The 25014-nt window shown below is 51.8% G+C and overlaps 1 protein-coding gene across 2 annotated transcripts in view; it reads left to right on the plus strand.

The window, feature by feature from the left end:
- Positions 1-23707, plus strand: part of INPP5D (inositol polyphosphate-5-phosphatase D) — a 111319-nt gene extending 87612 nt beyond the window's left edge. The window contains exons 18-27 of one of the 2 annotated variants that reach the window (XM_004773503.3): positions 2090-2171; positions 4823-4912; positions 7449-7562; positions 8818-8900; positions 11458-11545; positions 13892-14041; positions 15534-15630; positions 17091-17357; positions 21150-21756; positions 22580-23707. In XM_004773503.3, coding sequence (XP_004773560.1) covers positions 2090-2171; positions 4823-4912; positions 7449-7562; positions 8818-8900; positions 11458-11545; positions 13892-14041; positions 15534-15630; positions 17091-17357; positions 21150-21756; positions 22580-22582 — 1581 coding nt within the window. In that variant the 3' untranslated portion in view covers positions 22583-23707. The remainder of the gene's footprint in view (positions 1-2089; positions 2172-4822; positions 4913-7448; positions 7563-8817; positions 8901-11457; positions 11546-13891; positions 14042-15533; positions 15631-17090; positions 17358-21149; positions 21757-22579) is intronic. The other variant, XM_045078913.1, reaches the window with a different exon arrangement.
- Positions 23708-25014: the final 1307 nt, after the last annotated feature.

A 25014-nucleotide genomic window follows, 5' to 3' on the forward strand; every position in this document is an offset into this window, starting at 1 on the left:
ACAAACAAAGCAGAAGCAAAGGAAAGCAGGATGCGTTGATAGATCGGATTGCTGTGGACAAAAGTGCCAATCAGAACATAGAGCTTGTCTTCAGACTTACTGTAGGATATTGGAGGAATACCTCAGAGGAAACATCCAGAAGGCAATTGAAAATATGAGGTGATGCTAGAGAGAGACAACAGGGCTGGGTCATAGATTTGGGAGTCGTGTGCGCCCAGAACATGGACACCCCCGGCGTAGGTGACGTTGGCAGGAAGTGAGTGGAAGAGGCAAAGGAAAGGGCTGTGGGCAGATTTGGGGGCCGTCCCTGTTCAGAGGTGAGAGGAGGAGGCAGACATGACAAACGAGGCAGGCCATGAGTGCTATCGTGGGTGGTGGGCAGAACAACCAACCACGCAGCTGGGCATCACAGAAGCGGGGGGTGAGACACCGTCAGGATTAGCGGTTGCCCGTGTGGAATGTGAGTCTAGGAGAACATGTTCCCTGTGCATGAGCCCTGCACAAAGAGCTGGATATGTGGTCCAGAAGGTTGGGTGGGCTTTAAAAGAGCAGTTTGCGTAGTCTTGGGTGAAATCCAGCCCCGGGGTGGATGAGAGTGGCTCTTTACCAAGTGTGTGCAGGTGAGCCAGGAGAAGCTTTCCAGAAATACGGATGCCCAGGTCTCATCCCCCAAGGCTCTGATGCAAGAGACCCAGGGTGGGCCATGGTTTTCATATCTGCAAAGCTCCCCCCGTAATTTCCTAGGGCAGCCAGTGCTGAGAACTGCAGTGTTAAGAGAAACAGGATGGCAACAGTGTGTGCTTACCCTGGGACCCAAAATTCCACTTTGGGGGAGCCCCAGAGGCATTAGTATTTGTGTTCACCAAAAGGGAGATATGAGTATGTTTATTGCTGCTTCGTGAACAACATCCAAAAACTGGGGAGAGCCGTACTAACATCCATAGTAGACTAGATAAATGCGGTGTGTATGTCCAGTGGAATACAACCACAGCTGGATGACGAGTGAACTTCAGGGAACAATATGGGTGAAAGAAGCCAGACCTCAAACAATATATACCAAGCGAGTCTATTTGTAAGTTCAAGGTTAGACAGAATGCATCAGCAGAGGCATTAGGCATGATCATGTTCACCTCTGCAAGGTGGTAGTATGGACACAGGAACACAAGGGAACCTTTGAGGTGCGGGAAATTTTTCTCTTCCTCTGTTGGGGTTAAATGAGTATGTACAAATATCAAAACTCCTCGAGCTATATACTTAAAATGAGTACTCTTTACTATATGTAAGTTGCAACTCAAGTTTAAAAAACAAAATGGGTGATCCCAAAGTAGAGGCAATGAAATTAGAAAGAAATTCTGGAAAGAAAATTGGGAAAAAGAGAAAAGTAACTGCAGGAGATGGGAGGGGTAGGTTCTGTTAGAATGAGTACCTTTATATTTATAGGCAGAAGAGAAAGAGCTAGAACTTAAAGGGATAAAGGATATTGTCAGTTTGCCTTGTCTGTCACGCCCAGTGAGCATCTTGCTCTCCATTGTATCCTGGAGAGGGCTTGTCATTTTTTTTTTTTTAAGATTTTATTTATTTATTTGACAGAGATCACAAGTAGGCAGAGAAGGGGTGGGGAAGCAGGCTCCCTGCTGAGCAGAGAGCCCAATGCAAGGCTCGATCCCAGGACCCTGAGATCATGACCTGAGCTGAAGGCAGAGGCTTTAACTCACTGAGCCACCCAGGCTCCCCTGGAGAGGGCTTGTCTTAATACATATTGCTTGAGTGGTCGGATAGGTATAGGTGGATATGCAGATGGGTGGATGAATGGTGGTTGGATGGATGGATGGTGGATCGGCAGGTAGGTGGGTGGGTGGGCAGACTGACCCAGGTGAAGCCCACAATGTGCATTTTCAACCCAATGTCTCAGGACTGAGGACTTAAGGCAAATGAAACAGGTTGAAGGCCACCTATGGGGCAAATCTCTAATGACCCAACAGCACATGAATTCAAGGATTACAGGGTTTACAAGTCAACCTCTTCTTACACTGATTTCTAGATACAGAGAATAACAGGCATTTACAAATCTCGTGACTTTGATTTACAGATGAAGTACAACCTGCCTTCCTGGTGTGACCGAGTCCTCTGGAAATCTTACCCACTGGTACACGTGGTGTGTCAGTCCTATGGTGAGGAGCAATTTGGGAGGTTTGGGTGCCCGGAACTAATGGGCTGCAGTCTGTCTGTCTGTAAAATGGGAGAAGTCCCAGTGACCCCAGACAGGTGACCTGGAGGTGACCATGGTCCCACCAAGTTGAATTGATATCCATTCCTTTTTTTGTGTGCATGCCTCCTGCTGCTCAGAAGTGACCAGCACAAGAGCCCTGGGAATGCATGCACGTGTACTCTCCTAGCACCTGAGCTCTATCTCCCAGAAGTGACTTTCCAAGACAAATGTCACACCTTTAGATAGGTGGAAAGGTATCCCAAACCCCTAGCCACAGCCTTCAGGACCTACAAAGGCCCATATCCCTCCCACCATTAACCATCCCATTTCTCAGTGATGCTTTTCTTTCCCACATCCTGCAACTCCATGAGTCCTGCCAGTTCTCATCTCTGGAAGATTCCACCAGATGCTTTCTGCAGCAGGCGTTCTGCAGAGATTTAGGGGAAGGTGCTGGCTTGTACCATTACTGCCTTTTGAACCTAAACTTGGCATTCACAAAAGCTCCCCAGTGAAGGTTTTTAGGAAAACAGAGGGAGATTGCTCTGGAAGTGGCATTGAGGAGCAGGGAGGACACACCTTCCCACTCTGGACCCACCTAGGAGGGAGGGAGCAGAAAATCAGCCCTCCCTTAAGAGGCTGCAATGTCTTCCAGGAAGGACTGGGTATAGAACATGAAGGCAAAGCTGAAAATGTAGGGAATTTTGCCAGTGATATTTCCCTGAATGCTAGAGGATGCAGTGGAAGGGTTTAATAGGTTGGGGGTGAGCAAGAAATTTGGGAAAGACGGGGAATGAATGTCCAAAGCTCAGGAAGTGGGGTAAACTAGGAGCTTGGATCTTAATGGTGATTGGCACAAATAGGATGTATCAGTTACCTATGGCTGCATAACAAATAATCCTGAAACTTGACATTTTACAGTTCTCTGGGTCAAACTTGGGTCTGTTCATCTCCGTTCTGCTTGTTGTTAACTGGGGACACTCAGGCCAGGAGCCTCCACCCCTGCCCCCAAGATGAGGGGCTGGCCGGCTGGTTGGTTGGCTGGCTGTCAGCAGGGGTGATGGTGGTAACTTGACGTGTTGTTCATCATCCAGCAAACTAGTCCAGGCTTCTTCTGGGTCCCAGGGATCCCACATCTGCAAGTCCCAGATGTGGAAGAGCTTCTTGAGTCTCTGCTTGCCTCACATTTGCTAATGTCCTGTTGGCCAAAGGAAGTCACATAGCTAGGCCCAGACTCACTGTGGGAGGCGTCGTACAAGCTGTGGTTACAGAGGTTACATCAAGGTCCCTGTTGCCCTCCTAGTTTTTAAGGCACAGGCACCATAGTGCTAGTGCTTTATGTTTGACATAAAATGTGGTTAAGGACATTCTTAAAACCCTGCTTGTCCACCTGTTTACTTCTCCCCGGAACTCCCCCCTTCCGTCGCCACATCGCTCTCAGTGGACTCCCTCCACCCCAACCCTCTCCTGTTTCAGTCACCACTGGACCCTCCCTGACTTCTTCCTGCCCACATCCAAACGTGACTTAGGTTGGTGCCTCTCCTACCTTTTGCCCTCCTGTCTCCAAGAAGGGATGTCCTCCCCCCTCCTCTCCCGGCTAACCTTGTTTTAACCTCTGGAGTGAGGGCCCTCTACTCCAGCCCCAGCTCCTCCTCCAGGACCGCCACTTTTCTCCTTCTTCTTGCTCTCTTTTATTCTGACTCGATGTTTCAGTTGTCTCTCTGATGGTCATGAGCCAGTGAGCATTTTTTCCCATGTTTCTTAGCCATCTGTGTTCCTTTTAGAATTTTCTGCCTATCTCCTTTGGTCGGTTGAAGGCTAGGATGTTGTTTATCTTTTTCTTGCTGATCAATAGGAGGTTTATAGAAAATGATCTCAATTGTCTTACTGCCTTCTTGGTCTCCTCTGCTATTTCTCTTTGGCCCTTACTGGTCAGTGTGGCCTGGCCTTGCATCCCGTGTGCCTCCCTTGGAGAGCCCAGACATCCTTGTGGCAGACATCCTTTCTTCTTCCATCTAACATCGTGACTCCAAACACAGAGAAATCTCCAGCCCTGAGTACCCAGCCAGATGTCTTCACATGGCTCTGTTATAAGCACATGGCTCCATCATAAGCTCTATTATAAGAACTCAGTATCTCTAGAACGTTCTTTCCCATACATCCTCCAAATATGCCCTGCTACCTTCTCTCCAAGCCCCATGGTCCTTAAAAGAGATGTCTACACTCCATGTCTACCCTTTCTCGCCTTCTACTCTCTCCCAGTCCTAGGAGGCATTGTGGTGACCTATATTTCCATCCTGCTTTGGGCCATGAGCTTATCAGTGCAACAAAGTGCCAAGACCAGAAAAGTGTCCACAGTTCACATCCCATGATCTATTTGAAAACCCGTGTGTCTCTAGGAAAAACTAGCTCAGGCACATTTTTGCTGTGGAGGAAAGAGTGCCACACACTGAGACTTTTAAGCGGGGTTGTGGAAGGTCAGGGGAACGTGCAAAACCGTGAAACTTCTGGAAGTTTCCATCAATAGAGGTTGATTTCTGCCGTGAGTTTGCCATCCGTGGTTTGACCAGAAGGGTTTCTCCTTCCCTGCTTAGAAATGCCTTCCCTCCCCTGCAGGTAGCACCAGTGACATCATGACCAGTGACCACAGCCCTGTTTTCGCCACTTTTGAGGCAGGAGTCACCTCCCAGTTTGTCTCCAAGAATGGTAAGTGGCAGGCAGCATCCGTCCCTTGGTTCTCCATGAAGACAGGAGGCCTTGGGCTCCCGCCTTCTTGTTGCAGCAGGCCATTGTCTCCGATAGACGGAGGCTCATCATTCCAGGCATGACCACGCTCCATCCAGGGGCCCTCCTCGCCTCTGAGTCCTATCACGATTTTGGAGCAGAGCGTGTTCTTGGGCTCTTTGGCAAATATGTCAGCCTTTAAGCCTCGGTTTTAATTCAGTCTTTAAAATGGAGTAAATGAGTGTTTGTCCAGGGTGTGGCGTGTCTGCCCCCAAAGGCAGTTCTGGGTGGGACATGGGTGAACCTTTATCAGTAATGCATTTATTGGTAGTACGGGTGTTTCACATTTGTCTCTTCTGTGTAAGGCGAGCAGGGCTGGTTTTCCACTTAGTCTTGTGATGTACTTTCTTATTTAAATATGTTTACTTAAGTTCAAAAAGTCTATTTAAAGAAAATATTAAGTCAGTATTAGTGTGGGTGTGTGGTAGGTGGAGATGGTAAACATTGTAAGGATGGGATGTGGTGACTGAGTCTGGGAAATGCTGGAGTAAATAATACTGAGATTTGTAGGTATGTTTTCAAATAACTTAGCTCAGCCCTGCTCACCGGGCCCTGCTCGTCCCAGCAAGGGCCTGGTGTTCTCTGTGGCATGCCTAGCCTCCATCTAGGTGACTGGGGAGCCATGTTGTCACCTCCTCTGATCATCTCCCATTTCTGTGCTCAGCAGATAGCCCAGGCTAATTGAGGAAGGTTGAGGGGCAGTCGGGGAGGGGCAGTGGAGGCAGGAAAAGCCTGTATTGCTGTTTCTTTCATGCCCTGAGGGATAGAGGGGAGGCTAGAATACTGTCTTCTAGCACACTCTTCCCCATGCTGTTGGGTCTAATGTCTGCTCTGGCAGTGTGACCTCTCCTTTCCACATAACCCCTAGTCCACCACCTGGTGCTAGCTCTGGGCACTGTCTTTCTAGAACCTTCCATCTCTCCCTGGGCTCCCACCCATCTCCCCTTTCTCTGAGCTCCTGCAGCATGAATGGGGTGGCTCATGTCATCACACCCTCAGTGAGGACCTTCAGCACATCAGGCTTGCCCACCCTCCACTGGGACTCAGCGCCAGACGGTGCTCACAAACACCCATTACCTGGATCGGGCGTTGGTTGAACATCGTCCTAAGCGGAACCCGGCCTAGGTGCTGTGGGATTTAAGGAAATGGAGGAAAGCTGAGTGAAATAAGCCAGACAGAAAACATACCATAGGGCGCCTGGGTGGCTCAGTGGGTTAAGCCGCTGCCTTTGGCTCAGGTCATGATCTCAGGGTCCTGGGATCGAGTCCCGCATCTGGCTTTCTGCTCAGCAGGGAACCTGCTTCCTCCTCTCTCTCTCTCTCTGCCTGCCTCTCTGCCTACTTGTGATCTCTCTCTGTCAAATAAATAAATAAAATCTTTAAAAAAAAAAAGAAAGAAAGAAAACATACCATAGCTGTATGGTATATCACTTACATGGGGAATCTTGGAAAAACTACCAATTTCATAGAAACAGAAGAGAATGGCGGTTGCCAAGGGCTGAGGGGGGCCTGAAATGGGGAGATGTAGGTCAAAGGGTACAGACTTTCAGTTCTAAGATGAATCAGTTCTGGGGAGCTAATAGTCCACATGATGACCCTGGGTAATAATAATAGTAATACAATATCATACACTTGAGATTTGCTAAAGGCAGATCTTAAGCATTCTCACCACACCAAAAAAAAAAAAAAAAAAAAAAAAGGCAAAAAAAACCCCAGTTAATTATGTGGGTGACGGATGTGTTAATTATCTTGATCCTGGTAAGCATTTCACAGTGTACATGTGTGTCAAATCATCACGTTGTACACTTTAAATATGTACAATTACATTTGCCAGCTCCTCCTCAATAAAGCTGGGGAAAAGGAGAAGAAAGGAAAGAAGGAAAGGCTGGGTGGGAGAGGGGACGGGAACGTCTGTCTTGGCGGTCGCGTGGCTCGAAGTTTACCCGGAAGGCCAGAACTTGCTCAAGGCCAGCCTGAGCACGCTCGCCAATGCATCCTGTCCGCGAATGCCACGACGGGCCAGACACAAGGGTGGGAACGGGGAAAGTGAGCAGAGGAGGGAAGTCGGCCTGAGGAAGGAAGAGCCGGTATTCCTTGCTACCTGAACTTAGAAACGAGACAGATTTAGGTATCTAGGCACTGAGCCTTTTTACAAGTTCTCTCAGGCAGAACAAATGGGGACACTGAGGCACAGAGGTTAAGGGCATTGCCAGGGCCCCTGCTGTTCAGCGGCAAAGCTGAGAGTCGGGCTCCTGGCTCCCTGAACACTCTCCCCACCCAGCTTTCCACGGCCTGGACGTTCCCATCATCGGGGATGCTCAGGGTGGGTAGTGGGATTCAGGGAGAACCTCGCCTTCACCCAGACCTCGCCTTCCCCGGAGCCTGGTGTTGAGGGCTGATTGGAAATGCTCCATGTCTGGACACATCGTGGAGCCAAATCCCTCTGTCACCCACTCCAGGCCCCGGCACTGTCGACAGCCAAGGGCAGATTGAGTTTCTCAGGTGCTTTGCCACGCTGAAGACCAAGTCCCAGACCAAATTCTACCTGGAGTTCCACTCGAGCTGCTTAGAGAGTAAGTGGGCCTTGAGCTGCCGTTGGCCGGGCAGACAGGACTCTTGTAAGTGCCTTTTCATCGACAGTGCATTGCACCACGTATCTCTCTCTGGGAAGGATTTACAGATGGGCTTGTGGGGGGCCTGGGGGAGAGTGCTCAGGGGTTCAGTTACTAGGGGGCATCCCCCTTGGCCCATGATGCTGCCCTTGCAGCCTCAGAGACAAGGACAGCCACTGTCGTGTGGACCTGTCTAGGTGACTGAGCCACTGGATCCTCTCCTTGCCTCTCAGGACAGAGTGTAACCCATTTGGGGGTCCCCTCGCCACAACTGGGGCTCTGACCCAACCAGAGGATCCTGGGCGAAGGTCCAGAGCGTGAGGAGGCCAGTGGGGGGCCGGTTCTTGCCCTGGGGTCCTCTGCTCTTTCCTGCGGGACAGGGCAGCTTTCTCAGCTTGTCTGGGGTGTCCCCAAACGAGCTCAAGATGGACAGCCTCCTCCCAGCCAGCAGCAGTTAGCACAAACTGTGTTTAGCAAACACCCTTTCTGGGTGACATTTGTAGGCATATTGTCTAAAGCTGTTCCATGGCGAGATCTGTGTGGTTTCCAGCTCCCTTTGCTGAGATGGTCTGGAGGTGGGGGTGCAGGGCCAAATCAATGCCACCCAAGGAGGTATTTTGTGATGGGATAACGACTCCTTCCAGAAATCCAGATGGATTACCCCCTCCCCTCCCCTGGCTCCTCCCACCCAGCCCGGGCTCAGTCTTGGCGACAGACCCACCTTTTCCATGAAGTTTCTAGGGCCCGGGTCACCAAGCAGGGGCAAGGCACTTCCAAAAATGATGGATTTTCATGCGGGTGTTTTTAATAAACTATCAAGACATTTGCATACATTTCTATGGAAACAGCATATTAGGAAGCTCAAATTAGCATTTCAAAAGGCTGCTATCTTGAGTGGCGTGGGACGAGCTGTCATGTTTCCTAATCTCTGCCTGTGATGTGATGATTTCTTTGTTGCCTGGTTTGTTGCAAAAAAAAGAGCTGAAAAGGAGGGGAATCTCTTAGATTTTCCTAAAAATAATTCAACCATATTGGCAAATGACCATCCCCTGCACCAAAACAGAGTCCCCCGCAAGCCTGACTCCCAAACAGGAGTGGCCCCTACAGATAGAAGAGTGAGACTATCTCCACTGGTCTGGGTGGGGCGACCCCAGGAGGCTTTTCTGTCTGGCTCTTGTTCTGTTTTCTGAAAACCAGCCCTTTTGTCCTCTGACAGGTTTCGTCAAGAGTCAGGAAGGAGAAAATGAAGAAGGAAGTGAAGGGGAGTTGGTGGTGAAGTTTGGCGAGACCCTTCCAAAGGTAAATCAAGAACGGGATGTAGCCAGGCAGAGCTTGGCCCCATGGGCCCCAATATTCCTAAATGGATTTCGGTTCCCATAATGGATCACGGAAGAGATCTAGAGATGGGCTTGTCCGACCATGTGACTTTTCAAAGAAGGAAACTGAGGCAGATCCCAGAGAGGCGGTTTACCATCACACAGCTGCAGTGACAGACACAGGCCCTGGGCTCTGGGACCCTGACCCCTCCCCCCCTTGCAGTGTCCTTTTACCTGCTCAGCCCCAGCTAGGAGGATCAAGTGAAGGGGCAGAGGGGGGAGTCCACTGGCTCCTATCCAAACACTGGACTTAGAACTTGACGTGTCCATGACCCCATGAGGGTAGGGGGTGGAATCGAAAACGCAAAGACAGACCTTAGTGGGAACACATTCATCTTTCTTGCTGAAAAGAAAAAATGGTTTCCCCCCTGGGATCCCAAACAGCTTTTGTGATGTTGAATTGATGGTGGGCCTCCCTGAGTGTTTGTGCTAGGTGCACAGTGGAGTAGGACCTTGTTTCTCAATCACACAGCGAGGAAAGGGTACATAGATGAAAGGACATGGCCAGGCAGATCTGTCACGTATCCAGGGGTCCCAGGGGCTCTCCTGGAAGGTTCCCTTAGAGGGGAACTCCAAGGGAAGCTTTAAAAATGGCCTTAAACAGGTAGAAGGACCCATCTTCTCCTAAGTATGGAGTGGGACATGGGCAGTTTTGGGGGCTGGGCTACCCACAGTAGCACTGTTGATTGGAACCCAGGCTTGGGTCATGAGAAGGCAGATACCCACATCGCAGAGTCTCCTAATGTGGGAGCACTTCTAATTCAGGTCTTCCACAAGGCCAGGGCCTAGGTCAGAAGTCCCCATCCTTGGGCTGTTTTTAGGTTACCTGCAACCTGGCGGCTTTGGGCTCTAAGGTGACATCCCGCCTCACCCACCCACTTAACCCTTCTGTTCCTCCTCTCTCGGCAGCCCCACGCAGCAACCAAATGGCTTATTTGCTCCTTGGGTCAACTTGGGAAAGACGGCAGCCTCCCCGTCCACATTGCGCATGTATCCCGGTCTGGTTCAGGGGACTCTAAGGAACCTCTGACCCACAGCCTCACCGCTGCCTACACCTGCTACTCCTCTTGCCTCTGTCCCTCTTCTCCACCCCGGTGCTTTCTCCCAGGGGGTCTCCATCCCGCCTGCCTTTTTGCTGAGGCATCCCGAACCCTGATGGATCTTTCTAGAATGCCCGTCTGATCCTGGCATCCCCCTCTTTATCTGGTCAACTCCCAGATGTTAACATGAAACAAGCCCAGGCTCCTCAGCATCCAGGCCCCCTCCTCACTCCTGCTTCATGTGCTGCGAGGTCTTCACCTGCTCCTGCTCCCGCTCCCTAATCCTCCACGGGTCCGTCTCCTGATGGCGTCCTCTCTGTGCCCTCTCTAGTCCCACCAAGGCTCCCTTCCCTCTACCCTCACCCCCACTATGGTAACCGCGTCCCTCACAGACCTTCTCTGGTCAGATATCCGCCAGCCTGCTCCTGCTGCTGCCTGAGAGGGCAGCCTTTCCTGCCTCTGCAGCGTCCAGCCTGGGTCTAACTTTGAGCCAGCCATTACTACAAGTCAGTGAACTGAGCGTTTGCTGTGGCTCAGGAACTTGAGAGTGCCCGCAAGCGCCCACGGCGATTTCCAGCCATTTGTTCTAGAACTTTTGGAATGGAGATAGAGTCTGTCCGGTCTGGCAACAGGGCACCCAGAGGCTGGCACAAGGGGTCTCTCAGCATCTGGATGGGAAGGAAGGGCCAGCCTGGGGCAGCGTATGGCCTCTTCATCAGGCTCCTCAGCACCCCTGTCAGTGAGAGAACCAGCCTTAGGGGATAGTGCACACATGAAGCTCCTCTCTGTGCTTGCACAGGTGTGACCCTACACTGCTGAGGTTCGGGTTCTCCCCTGTGCAAAACCTGACACAAACGTGCCCTGAGCCAGACCGGCAAGGCACCTGGGAGCTAGCCGTCCCTCGCTGCCACAGGAGGAGGGGGCAGGGTTGGAACCCAGGATCTGTGCCTGTCATTTGCTGAGCCACCCTCCAGCAGCCTGCAGGACACCCCAGGGGCTCCCCTGCAGTCCAGATGGAGGGCAGGCCTTGTGTACAGCCTACAGTGCCACCTAGGGTGGGGAGTGGGGTGCATTTGGACCCACTTCCTGGTCCCATTACCTCTTTCTTGTTAGCCTGGCCCCCGCCCCCATGATGCTGGGGTATGCAAGGGAGGGGAAAGGAGGAGAGGGAAGTAGTGGGGTGGGGCACACTTGGGGTCCAGTTCTCTCCTAGAGTGCAGTATGATTGGAGGGAGACAGGGAAGAAGTGAACCCTGCATCCTGGGGAGGGTGGATGTGGTTCCTTCCTACTATCTTGGACATGGAAAGCAGAAATTCAAATTTGATTACTAAGCACACCTGCAGTCCTGTTTGCTCAGGCGCGCCCCTCATCTGGGCTGGCAGCCTCTCCCTTCCCGTCCCCCAGCGGGCAGCTCTAACCCTGTGGCCTTCCCTGTGCAGCTGAAGCCCATCATCTCTGACCCCGAGTACCTGCTGGACCAGCATATCCTAATTAGCATTAAGTCTTCCGACAGCGACGAATCCTACGGTAAGGGTCCCCAGACAGGCGCTGCCAGCTCTGCACCTGCTCTCAGCCGGTGGCCTGTGATGTAGGGGGACGGTGGCCTCTCCATCACGGAAATCCCACCATCCTGCTCTCGTGCCTTTCCTCTCCCACTGCCAGAGGGACAGATACTAGTCAGTCACCCTTCCTGCCCCGCAGGCTTCTGGGAGGAAGAGCCAGCAGCCACGACACCTCTTGTTTATTCGGTCTTTCCTGTGTCAGATTTGTGGCCAGGTGCGGATTATTTAAGGATTATTTGATCCTGACAAGGTCTTGTAAAGCAGATACTAGTCTCCCAATCAGTAGGGTAAACTGAGGCTCGTAGAGGTTAAGGGACTTGCTCAAGGCCACAGGAGTAAAAGTAATTGGCTGGCCCTAGTTTGAACCCAGGTCTGTCTGGCATTGCTCAGGGCCCCTCCTGGGCAGACACCAGTCATCCTACTAAAGAGACATCATCTTCTGTGACATTGTCTTCAGCCGGTCCCTGGCTCCAGCCCAGTGTCAGGTTTACCCTGGAACGTAATACATTCAGTGTGACTAGAACACAAGGGTGAGAGGAGCAGGTGGCCAGAGAGTGGCTGGAGGCAGGTGCCAGGTGGAGCAGCTCCTTGCATAAGGCAGGCAAGAATGTGAATCTGGGTCTGGGGAGGGTGGAAGAATTTGAAGGTGCTTAATGCTGATTCAGGGAAGCCAGGACATGGGAAGAGGCTGTAGACACAAAAGGTGCCGTGTGTGTTGGCTACCCACTGTTCAGGCTCTGCCAAAAGCCATACAGGGATAAAAGGGATACAAGTACAGTTGCTGCACTCATTGCACAGGTGAGGAAATGAAGTGACTTGGCCGAGGTCATATGGCCACTGAGGTGGCCTTGGACTGAACCCAGGCAACCCAGCTCCAGAATCCTGCCCTTCACCCTCTCCTGGTCAGCACCGGGAACAGGGTCTCTGAGCCTGGGCAGGGGGGGCGGGGGGGCAGAACCTAGGAATTGCATTGGCCTTGGCTGGGGAGAGTCTGTCTGTTGTGCCCAGGCAGAAGGGATCTGTGTGGAGTCAAGGTGTTTAAAGCTTTGGTGGCAGGCCACAGGCACACAGGAAGGATGGTTCCGTTTTCTTGTTCAAAAACTCTCTTCTCCCTGTTTTTTTTACCCCAGTGTTCATATAAACAGCATATCCTAATAATAACAGAAAAAAGGTCAACCCACGGTGTCATCCCCTACTTACAGCCACCATTTTTATTTTGGTCTAATACTTCCTCATACAAAGGCATACATAGATTTCTATATTTATAACCATCTTAGGGATTCCGTTTTCTATTCTGCTTCCCTCACCCAGTGAGAGACAGGTTGGGTGAGACACATTTTCCAGGATCTTCCTCCCACACAGCCTCCATGATGGCGGCATTTAATGGCTTCCTAATATTCCTAACAGCTTCCTTCTGGCTGTTTCTGTTCGTGTTATCACTAAAGCTGAGATGGATCTTTGTGAGCATTTGTTATCCCCCTTCAGCTACAGCTTTAGTTCTTTTGGAGCGTTTTTTGAGGATAAGTTCCCATGTGTGCTGGGTCAAAGGGTATAGAGAGACTGGTGATTCTTGACACTCGGTATCCAACCTATTGCCGTAAAGGCTGTGTCCTGCCGTGGTGTCCTTGCCATGTCCAAGTGGTTAGGGGTCCCCAGATCCTTGCTGGCACTGGGTATCTTCCTTCCTTCCACTTTTTGCTTATTTCCTATCCGTGAGAGAGTCCCTGAGTGCTGCCTTCATTTGCATTTTGGATGGCTGGGAAGACTGAATTCATTTCCATGTATTGAAATCAACCTAGAATTGTTTTTGTGTGAAATGCCTACTTGGGATACGTGCCCAGTTATCTGCTGGGATTTGATTTTGAGACATTCCTCGTGGGCTTTAGGTAAAACACCCTCTTTGTGAAGCCGTCAGTCTCTCCCATTTTCCTTTTTTCCCCTGTGCAGAAGTTTTAAGCTTTTGTATCTTCTTATCTGTCGGTCTGTTTTGCCATTTCTTACATTGCTTCAAACCCTGGGAAGTTATCGTTCCCTTCCCGCAATCAGATTAGTAGTTAAGTCTGCTTTTCTGCTGGATTTTCTATGATTAATTTTTTTTTTCTTTACATCAACTAATCCACATGTAGTTCATTTCACTGTAAGGTTTGAAATGTTTTCCCAAGTTGTTCCAAGAGGTTAATTCGATAATCCCTGCCTTGGACATTGTTTCAAAGGATCATCTTGGGGTGAGGGAGTTAAATTTATAGGCTGAATGCAGGTTCTCTTGTGAAAAGGCAGCCTCTTGATGTGACCCTTGTGCCCACCTCCCCAGGCGAGGGCTGCATCGCTCTACGGTTAGAGGCCACGGAAACTCAGCTCCCCATCTACACACCCCTCACCCACCATGGAGAGATGACGGGCCACTTCCGGGGGGAGATTAAGCTGCAGACCTCCCAAGGCAAGATGAGGGAGAAGCTGTATGGTAAGTAGGCACGACCACCCCCCAGCTCCCTCTTCAGTGCTGCTGGGGTGAAATGAGTTGTCTCTCAGCCCAGCCATTGACTGTTCTCTCTGCTGTGGCCTCAAAGCAGAAATCTACCATCAGAAGGGCTATGAGAGGCGATCTGGCCCAATTCTGGGTTGATTCCAGAATTTCCCTGTAGAACCACACTGCCCCACAATCTGCCCATCATCCTTCCTGGACCCCAGTTACCTTCCATCTGTTAGGATATGAAGTTTGTGAATATTCCAGGCGCTCTCTCTTGTCTTTGATTAAGCTCTTAGGCCTTGTCGTTCCCTGTTAGCGCCTCCACCGGAGGACTAAGATGACACGGAAAACCTGCCCGATCCCAAATAGCTCTTTTTAGGCTATAGGCAAAGGCGCTGGCTACAGCTGAGATTGAGAATTTCCAGAATATCCTGTGTGGCCCCTGTTCTTCTTCATGCCCATGTGCTGTGCAGCTCACACACATGTACATACTTGTACACACCCTGCCCTCTTGGTGTTTCCCAGGGCTCCTGGGCCTTCTAGGCTGTTTCACACATCAAACACACCAACCAGCCCCCCAGCACCTCTTCTGACTTGACCTCAAATCTGTGTGTCCCGCAAAATGACACCTGCTTCCTTCTGCTAGCCATTGGGAGGAGGTGTCCATCGTGGCTCTCAGAAATGACACCGGTGCAGCCACACTCGGGAATAAATACTCATTGGAGATGTTTCCTTACCCCCCGTGAAATCCCAGCCTTGGGGAAGTCAGCTCCTGTCTGTCCCCAGGGGAGACCCTGCTGATTCCCAGTAGGCAGGTGTAGATGCCTCATCTGTTAGATAAGAACCACTGCGGATCCTCTGGAGAATCTTAAAACGGAGACCCTACTAATAGGGAACATGAGGAAGTGTTTAGACTCAAATTTAATTTTCTGAGCATCCTGCCTAAAATTTTAAGACTCGGAAATGAACATGCTGTCTGCAGTTGTATCTGTGAATTAAAACCTCTCTGCTTGAGGGGTGCCTTGGGGGGCACAGTTGGTTAAGCATCTGACCCTTGGTTGCAGCTTAGGTCACGAACTCAGGGTTGTTATTAGATCAAGCCTCGCGTCGGGCTTCATGTTCTGTGAGGAGTCTGCTCCAGATTCCTTGCCCTCCCTTCAAACTGGATGGGCTTTGGTATCAAATGCTCTGCCAGAGCCCCTGCTTCTCTTGGTTTTATTCCACCAAGAAATATTTGCCTATCCCTTGTGACACCAACAAGCTGAAAATGTCCCATTAAATGATAACTCTGGGTCACACATGCCAGCTCTCCTCCCTCTGCAACCATGGCAGGCATAACAAGCCAATCACCGAATGAGTGTGAGGCCTCAGGATCTTGCTTAGCCCACCCCACTGCCAGCCGTTAGTCACTGTCCAGCTTCGGCTGCCATCCTGCCCAAACTAGGAACCAGGCTTCACGGGCTCTTTCCTGGTTCTTTCTTTGCAGACTTTGTGAAGACTGAGCGAGATGAATCCAGTGGGCCAAAGTCTCTGAAGAGCCTCACCAGCCACGACCCCATGAAGCAGTGGGAACCTGCCAACAGGTAGAGCAGGGGGATCGGCCAGGGTTTCCCTGCAAACTAGCATGGTTTTGTGGGCCCAGGACCCAGGAGAGGGTGAATGGAGTGCAGAGAAACCAAGGACGCAGAGGGAACGGAAGCTCGGGCCCCGGACGCCCAGCTCCAGGGATGCGGGTGTGCCTCTACGAGACCTGGGAGATGCTTCCATGTCAGAAAGGAGTTCAGGGGGCGCCCACATGGTGTGGCTCAGTCAGTTGAGCGTCTGACCCTTGATTGCAGCTCAGGTCATGATCCTGAGGACAGATGGAGCCCTACGTTGCTCTGCGCTGGGCGTGGCATCTGCTTAAGATCCTCTCTCTTCCTCTGCCCCTCCCCTGCTCTCACTGTCTCTTTAAAAAAAAAAAAAAGAACAGTTCATTGACATTGGCTGAGCCCTTGGTGTGTGTCAGATTCTGGAGAAACCGAGGCAAAGTTGGTGCAGCCCTGACTTAGGCACCCTCAGCCTAGCAGGAAGACACTGAGGGAGGGAATGGCTGAAGGGAGGGAATGGCTCCTGTGTCTCCTGGGGACCAGAGACCGCAGCAGGCATGGCTCTGTGGTCAAGGAGCCCCATCCTGTTACAATGAAAAAAACCATTGAGGAAAATGCACCCAGGTTGCTCTTGACAGAGCCTCACTGGAAATAATGCAGACATTAAAGTCTCTATGCCTAGGGGACAGCAGTCCCCAACAGCAGGGTCACCTCGGCTCACCGATGTGGTCCCATGCCCTAGAATCAAGCCAGATGGCAGGGTCACGGACTCCATGGCAATTTGCCTACTGAGGGGGAACCAGGGGCAACTGGTGCCAGTTGGCCGAAGCAAAATCCCTAACACTGGTGTAGAGCCCAACTTCATCCCCTCCTTTGGGTCCCCAGACCACCTGTCCCGCCAGCCCTCTCCCTCATGCCTGCCCTACCCCTTGCACCCGAAATCCTGTCACCTCCGCCGTGGTCAGGCCATCCCCTCCACGGTGTTAGGCTGAACCACCCCCTCCCACATTTGAGGTTCAAGCCTTGACTTATGTGACCTCTCACTCACCTCTCCAAATACCTGCATGGCCTTCTCCATTCTGATGCTCACACAGATGTGCAAGCTGACAGCCCAAATGGAGCCCTTCATTTACCCCCCAGCCCTGCCCTGCCCTCTCCACTTCCACTCAGCCTGGCCTCGCCAACCTCTATCCATCAAGCATCCCATGAGAACAGAGACCAGGCCTGCCTTGGTAACAACACCCATATTCCCTTCCAGCCTGAGGCCTGCTGCTTACTAGACACTCAGTAACTATTCTGTTGTATGAATCAATCAGTCCATTGTCCAAAAAGTGAAGGAGTAGCAGAGGGCCTGGGGTGCCCCAAGGGACCGCAGAGGACACTGTCCTCATGGTGCTGACCTAGAGGAGAGAAGGGATCTTCGGGGTGTGACTTCGGGTGTCTCTCCCCACCAGGGTCCCTTCAAGCGGTAGCTCCAGCATCACTGAAATCATCAACCCCAACTACATTGGGGTGGTTCCCTTTGGGCACATGAAGCAGTCCCTGTCCCCTGACCAGCAGCCCACAGCCTGGAGCTATGACCAGCCGCTCAAGGACTCTTCCCTGGGGCCCGGGAGGGGAGACAGCCCCCCAACGCCACCCTCCCAGCCACCCGTATCCCCAAAGAAGTTTTCGTCCTCGACAGCAACGCGGGTCCCTTGCCCCAGGACACAGGAGTCAAGGTAAGTGTCCTCTTCATCAAGCCCTCTCCCTTCTCTGGGTTTTCACCACTGGGGAACCGGACTCTAGACTAGAAGCTGCATGAGGGTAGTAGGATTGTGTGTTCACTGTGACCATTGACTCCTCTTCAGGGCCTGGAACACAGCAGGCACTCGAGAAATGCCTGGGGAATCTCCATGTCCTACCCTATTGGTATATGTTTGAAAGACTTTTTTAAAAATATGAAATTTTAAAGATATTGTCCACCGCCCTCTGCCACAAAACAGCTTCCCATAAAAACTATATTTATTGCGGGACGCCCGGGTGGCTCAGTTGGTTAAGCAGCTGCCTTCGGCTCAGGTCATGATCCCGGCGTCTTGGGATCGAGTCCCACATCGGGCTCCTTGCTCGGCAGGGAGCCTGCTTCTCCCTCTGCCTCTGCCTGCCATTCTGTCTGCCTGTGCTCGCTCTCTCCCCCTCTCTCTCTGATAAATAAATAAAATCTTTAAAAAAAAAAACTATATTTATTGGAAAATACATTTCTGTAACTAGTGAAACTTCATGCAGTCTCTCAAGGAACAGGTGGGGATTTCCTCCTTTCTTTGCCTTTTCAGCTGCAAGGCTCCTGTTCCCATCCACAACCTTTCTGTCCCTCCTTGTGGGGCCAATCAGAAAACACAGCCGCTATGGGGGAGTGCGAAGGGCAGGAGAGCAGCTGGCCTGCAGGAGAAGGGGTTTGGCTGAGAAACTTGGGGAAAGGCCAGGAACCCAGAGAAAGTCGTCCTGTACCTAGAACCAGTCAGGGCAGCATGGGCTAGGACAGAGCCTGGGGGGTAGGGGGGTGGGCCGGGCAGCCAAAGCCACAGCCCCTTCTCACAGGGGCCACGTCCCAAGTGAACCCATCTGTGAGCACCTCATGGAAATGCCAGATAGGGAGTCCTGTGAGTTTTCCAGTAAGCACTGCATAACTGGAAAATTAAAAGTGCAGATCCCAATGAACAGTGATAGGAGATGGACCAGATATCACTAGCTTTGTCATTCCTTGGTCTCTGTCTTTGGAATGACTGAAGGGGGACTGCTCCAGACCTTGCTTCCTGTGAGGTAACTGTGTTCCTCAGTGCTGGTGTCTGTCTTGTCTGAGGAGCCAGGGAAGGAAGCATTGTCAAACATCTATCTATCATTCTTTCTTTCTTTCTTTAAGATTTTTTAATTTATTCATTTGAGAGAGAGTGTATACAAGAGCACCTTTTTTTAAGATTTTATTTGTTTATTTGAGAGAGAGACAGAGCACAAGCAGAGGGAACGGCAGGCAGAGGGAGAAGCAGGCTTCTCGCTGAGCAAGGAGCCCGATATGGGACTCGATCCCAGGACCCTGGGATCATGATCTGAGCTGAAGGCAGACGCTTGACCCACTGAGCCACCCAGGCATCCCAGAACAAGGAGATTCTTGAAGTGAAATGTTTGTAACTTTCCAAAGTCAGCATATCTTTGTGCTGAATGACTTGCACACGACAAGCACATGGCATGGAACTGGGTGGAAATGTGTCCCCTCTGGTTCCACAGGTGACAGCTTCAGAACAGGGAAATTCTTAGGCAAGAGGCCCCAGAGTGGGGTTCGAAACCTTAGAAAGGAAGACCCTGGAATCTGAGAAGTGGGGCTATTTTACCAGAAAAATTAACCCTGTCCTGGATATTGGTACACTCAGTCCCCAGCCATGGTCTCCTATGGGACTTGGTTTCTTGTTACCTGTGGTCAGGGACTTTTTAAATTCTGTGTGGTTTCCCCATCCCAGTCTCCCCCACCCCCACCAAGACGTCCCCTCTCTAGGAGCAACAGAAGTTCCCCTCTTAGACAGAAGAGACAACCTGCTTCCATCTCCCTGCTCTTTTCCCAGAGAAGGAGCTTGGAAATCACCAAAATGCTTGTACCTCGGGGTCTCTTCCTGGTGCTGCCACTAATCCTCTGGTTTCACTCACGGCTGCCAGGAATCAAGCCATGCATTTCCCTTTCCTACTTCTTGCCTCTTCATCAGAAACTTCTAATCAGTGCTACTTGGACTTTCTTGCACTTTCCTCCCTACACTAATTCATAACAAAGGTCTCTGAGGATCCAGACAGGGACGCAGAGGGTGGCCTGAGGCGAAGGGACAGCTTTCCAAAGTCTTCGTTCAAAGGCCCCAACATTTCTGGTTATATAGCTGCTTCTAGGTCTTTCCAAAGAGTAATGAGCAAAAACACCAAGTCAACAGTCAAGCTCCCTTTGGCATGTCCCTGAGGCTCGCCTCCCCCACACCCACGTCCTCTCTTCTCAGTGGCACCTGGGTGAGGATGACATCACGCCTCTGTCCCCTGAGCCCACGCCTAGTCCCTGAAGAGTCTATTAGCCTTGGCTGGTCAGCAACTTGCAACAGTGTTTCAGTGCACATTCCATCCGTAAGAGGCGTCACTGCCCGAACACTGCGGTGGGTCCCCAGGGACCTGCTTCCCTTTTTTCTGCAGAAAGCAGAACCCAGAACACTCCCCCAGAAGACTGTGCTGTTGGCCAGAAAGTTAAACGTCTTCCCATTCCTGGTTATAATCCGCTCAGCAGGAAATCGCCTTGCATCAGAGCAGCAGTAATTCCGGAACCACAGAAACAAAACAGCTCTTACCTCCTCTGAGCTGCAGCCTGGAAATCCTGCACCACCAGTGTCAGGCAGGCCTGTTGGCTTGCCGCGGGCTTCTCTTCCTGGTGCTGGCTCATTTCTCTCCAGGCTCCCTCGGATCTTCAGCACGACCACCATTCTTTCTTTACCAGTCTATGTGAGGACAGGAAGGAAAGCACAGTCCCCAGGAGCTCTCCAGGGAGGGGACTGTGTGAGGAACACCGTGTGAATTGGGAGCACAGGGCCCCTGAGCACAGATATTGTCTGCTTCGTGACCCCCTCCTGTGCCCGAGGCAGCAGCTCACATATAGGGGGGCTCTGACGTGTCTGTTAAGTGGGGCTCCTTGAGCTGGGGCCCTCACAGAGCACAGATGGTCACTGAGGGGGTCTGGTCCCCTGCAGGCTTCTGTTCTCCTGGGAGTCAGGATAGAATTTGCTAGAGACAACATAGAGGCTGCAGATTCCTTCCGCAGGGAGAGGGGAGTACAGGAGAGGAGGTCTTTTGGCAGCCGTGAGGGGCAGGGGCTGTGGAGGACAGGCTTCCCTTACAAGGACAGAAGAGGTGGTTTTGGTATCGGGCACGTTAGTGAGCTCCTTTGCGCCTTTCTCCTGTGAAATCTTCAGTGGCGGCGTCCTTCCTTACCAGTGCTCTGGTGTCAGCAGTTTTTACGGTGGAGACGGTCAAGGCAAGAAGTGGGCTTACCTGTGAGATCATCAACATTTCAGCCACACAGTACCTGCTCCTCTCATTTTTTATTTTTGTTTAGTTGAAGTGAAATTCCTGTAACAAAACTGAAAGAAGTCTCTTAAATGAAACTCTAAGAAAATCACTGTTAGATGCTTTTTTTTTTTTTCCTTCAAAATTTTATTTAAATTCTAGTTAGTTGATAGTGTAATCGGTTTCAGGCAGTCGCATTTAGTGATTCATCCCTTACCTGTAACACGCAGTGCTCAATACAAGTGCCGTCCTTAATACCCGTCACCCATCTGGCCCATCCCCCGCCCCAAGAGTGAACAGTTCGTGGCACTCAGTCCAATCACAAAGTTGGGCAACCCCAACCTCCCTCTGGCTCCACACGTTCTGATCACCCCAAAAGAAAACCCCCTCTGGATGAAGCAGCCGTTCGTCAAATGTGCTGCTTCTCCGTGTCTCCCCTCTGCCACCCTCAGGTCCTGCGACGTGGGCAAAAACCCCGCGGAACCTTCCCCTCCAGAGGACGCGCAGCTGACCAAGCCAGAGATGTTTGAGAACCCGCTGTATGGGTCCGTGAGTTCTTTCCCTAAGCCGCTTCCCAGAAAAGAGCAGGAATCGCCCAAAATGCTGAGGAAGGAGGCCCTGCCCTGCCCGGACCCAGGAATCGTGTCGCCCAGCATCCTGCTCCCCAAAGCCCAGGAGGCCGAAGGCAACAAGGGGACAGGCAAACCGACGCCCACGCCCTTCCTCAGCCCAACGCCCCGGCTCCGCTCCTTCACCTGCTCGTCCTCTGCCGAGGGCCGGCCAGCAGGCGGGGACAAGAGCCAGGGGAAAGCCAAGGCCCCCGCCAGCCTCCACGCCCAGGTGCCCGCCAAGAGGCCCATCAAGCCCTCCAGGTCGGAACTGAGCCCGCAGGCCCCGCCCCCGCCTCCGTTGGCACAGCGGCCGCCCCTCCCGGTCAAGAGCCCTGCGGTCCTGCACCTGCAGCACTCCAAGGGCCGGGACTACCGCGAGAACGCCGAGCTGCCCCACCACGGCAAGCACAGGCCCGAGGACGCCCCGCTCAGCCGGGCGGCCATGCAGGTGCGCTGGGGGCCATGTGCGTGTGAGCGCGTGAGTGGGAGACCCCCGCAGGCCCGTGGGCTTGCACTGGACGCGTGCATCCGTGTGATACGAGAGCCAGGTCCCTGTTCAGATCCCAGGATTTGAACCTACACCTGTCTGCCCCCGAAGGCCCTACTCTTACACTGAAAGACTTAAATGAGGCACTGGGGTAAACCCTCTGAGCCCTCTGGTGTCCACCCTATAGGAACTCGGGGAACTTAGGAACCCTAAGTAAACAGCCCAGATCATATATCTTGCATTATCGTCATTACCATTAATACTTAAAAATTTCCCAACATTTTAGAGACTTCAGATGCACCGTCCCCTTCCTTCCTATAAAATAGATTTCTTTTTGAGCAAAACTAAGAGTGCTTACAAACTCCCCCTGGAGCCAGACTGTCTTGGGTTTGAATGCCAGCTCTCCCACCTCCTGGCTCTGTGCCTTGAGCCTCGGTTTACTCATCTGTAAAAGGGTTATTCACGGAATCTGCCTCATAAGTCTATAGGAAGGATGAAATTTCATTATATATTATTACTATGTTATAACCTACATATAAACTATTATGTTTTACATTGCATATTTTATTTCTCCTATGTACTTTAATTACCACATATGCATATGATGTATGTGCGTATGTACTGAAATATATGGAAAGCACTTAGAACAGTGTGTTGGCTCTTCTCGCCACCATGTGGAAGGAAGCCTGATCTAGCCCACGACGTGTAGGAACGCAGGCACCTTTAGTTCAGTCTGGCCTGCTAGAGAATTTGGCACTGACCGTCTTCTGTTCTTGTCCCACAGTAAAGACCCGGGTGAGCTGCCACTAAGACCGGAACCCAGAGGAACAGCGTGAAGCCACTCGGACCTTCTCCTAGGACCCCCTGTTGGCTCCTCCTACCTAGCTTCCGGTGCAGGGCTTCCTAATTTTCAGGAGAGGGCCTAGCTTCTGTGTAGCCAACAGAATGCCCTGACTGCAAAACTTGGCACCAAGTGCTAAGGGTGGAAGGGAAAGTGGACCTGGGCCCCTAGCTTGATCTTGGTACTTGGGACCCATGAGCCTTGTTCCGGTCATCATTTTGAAGAACGGAACTAAAGCGCTGATTCGCAGGTGGAGATATAAAACAATAATAATAATATTAATAATAATAACTGCTATGTGTCTGGAACGCTCACCACGTGCCAGGTACTGTGTTAAGTGCTTTACAAACACGAGCTGGATCTTCTTCAGCCAACCAAAACCACTTTCCGGACGCCCAGTTCAGAACGTGTGTGTCCTGAGCGGTTTGGACAAAGCATTAAAAATGAAGGCCAGTGCCTTCCTGGAGTGAAACAGGGCTTGGGCTCTAGGGAGCTGAGTGAGTGGTTAACTTAGGGTACAACAAACCTGGCCTTGTCTAGCTTCAGTGATGCCAACTGCTTTAGCTAAAGTCCCAGGGCTGTAGCAGAGCTGGTGCAGAGAGAAGGGCTCTCTCCCTGTCTTCTCAGTTCTTTAGCTGGAAGGAGAAGGAAAATCAGCTCCTGCTCCAGGGGAGAGATCCGGCTTTGACTCATGCTAGAGGCTCCCAGGCCCTCCTCGAGGTGGGCAGCCATCACCAGGCCACGGTTGGAGCCAAACCCCCCAACACTTACTGTGCTCATAGAAAAGTCTCTGCTGTCAATCCTGAAAGCGAGACTTTCAGGGAGATAGGCCTCTCGGTTCCAGCTCTCAGAACAGTGCAGGCATTTCTTTCTAAACTCCGTGGCTTTTGGCCCCACTTCCTCGGTTACTAGGAGAGTAGATTGGCAATGTCTTTTCTCGTGTTGCTTTTTGACATACAGAATTAGCATAGGAAACCAAATCCAGAAGTGTGAGTGCAGGAAAATGGGTACGCATCCCACATCCCCATGTGTGTCTGTCTGCGTGACCAATAAATGTGCCTTTCTCAATCAGCTCCCAGGTATGTGGCATTTTTTTCCTGACATTCAGCCACAGACACTTAGGCTGTTGGGCCTGCAGAGGCAGGCAGGGGAGGAAAAGGTTGGGGTTTGTGGTGGTGATGGGCTGATTGGTCCTCTGACTAGAGGGGACTCTGTAGGGCCAGTTAGAAGTTGGCATTGGTGGTGCCTGGGTAGCTCAGTTGTTAAGCGTTTGCCCTTGGCTTGGGTCATGATCCCAGGGTCCGGGGACCAAGTCCCAAGTCCGGCTCCCTGTTCAGTGGGAAGCCTGCTTCTCCCTCTCCCACTCCCCCTGCTATGTTCCCTCTCTTGCTTTCTCTGTCAAATAAATAAAATCTTTTTTTTTTTTTAAAGATTCCACTCATTTATTTGACAGAGAGAGAGATCACAAGCAGGCAGGCAGGCTCCCTGCTGAGCAGAGAGCCCGATGCGGGGCTCGATCCCAGGACCCCGAGATCATGACCTGAGCCAAAGGCAGAGGCTTAACTCACTGAGCCACCCAGGTGCCCCAAATAAATAAAATCTTTAAAAAAAAAAAAAAGGAGTTGGCATAGACCCGGAACAGCAGTAAAGGCCACACAGCTTCGTGGACTCTAAGGCACTGTGTGGCCAGCCAACTTCCGCTGATGTCATCACGCCCGTCCCACGCACACACCACCATCACCACCTGCTGTCCTCAGCACACGTTCCTCCTGGCGTTTATATGAAGTGTTCGCTGCTTTGCTCTGGAGACAATAAACACATGTAAACAACACCCACGTTGTGGGTCTCCAGCTCCCAGCATTCAAGAGTGACTCCTACTGCCCGTGGGCCCAGGAGCAGCCTGCACCCAGAGGGCCAGTGTGGGGGCTGCTGGGCCCCACCTCCAGGGTGCTTTGGCCCGGGCTGCTGTTCCCACCACCTCAGCCCACTCAGCTTCTGCTTGGCTTCACGGATGCCTGGCCTGGACTCGAGGCAGAGCTCGAGGGAGTGATGTTCTTAGCAGCCACAGAACAAGCTACAAGCTATTCGTGGCCCTGCAGCAGGGACCCCACTGCGACTGCCCCCTCTCACTGCACTCAGGTGGGACCCCCCCCCCGCGCACCCCGCAGGCACACTTCTTGCTCCTCACAGAAACACCAGCTACCTGCCTGCTGACTCGCTAGGCCAAGGGCTGGGGTGGAAGGACAGTGGAAGACTCCCAGACAGCCTTTTGGTCAAACTCCCCACCCTGTAAGCATCACCCCGTGGCTGAAGACCTGGGCATGATACCTGGGGCTCCTGGGGAACCCACTGGCTGCCAGAATGGCGTGGAGGCGGGG

This window comes from Mustela putorius, unplaced genomic scaffold, assembly GCF_011764305.1.
Source record: "Mustela putorius furo isolate JIRA1106 unplaced genomic scaffold, ASM1176430v1.1 tig00000275_pilon_pilon_pilon, whole genome shotgun sequence".
In the NCBI taxonomy this organism is placed as follows: domain Eukaryota; kingdom Metazoa; phylum Chordata; class Mammalia; order Carnivora; family Mustelidae; genus Mustela; species Mustela putorius.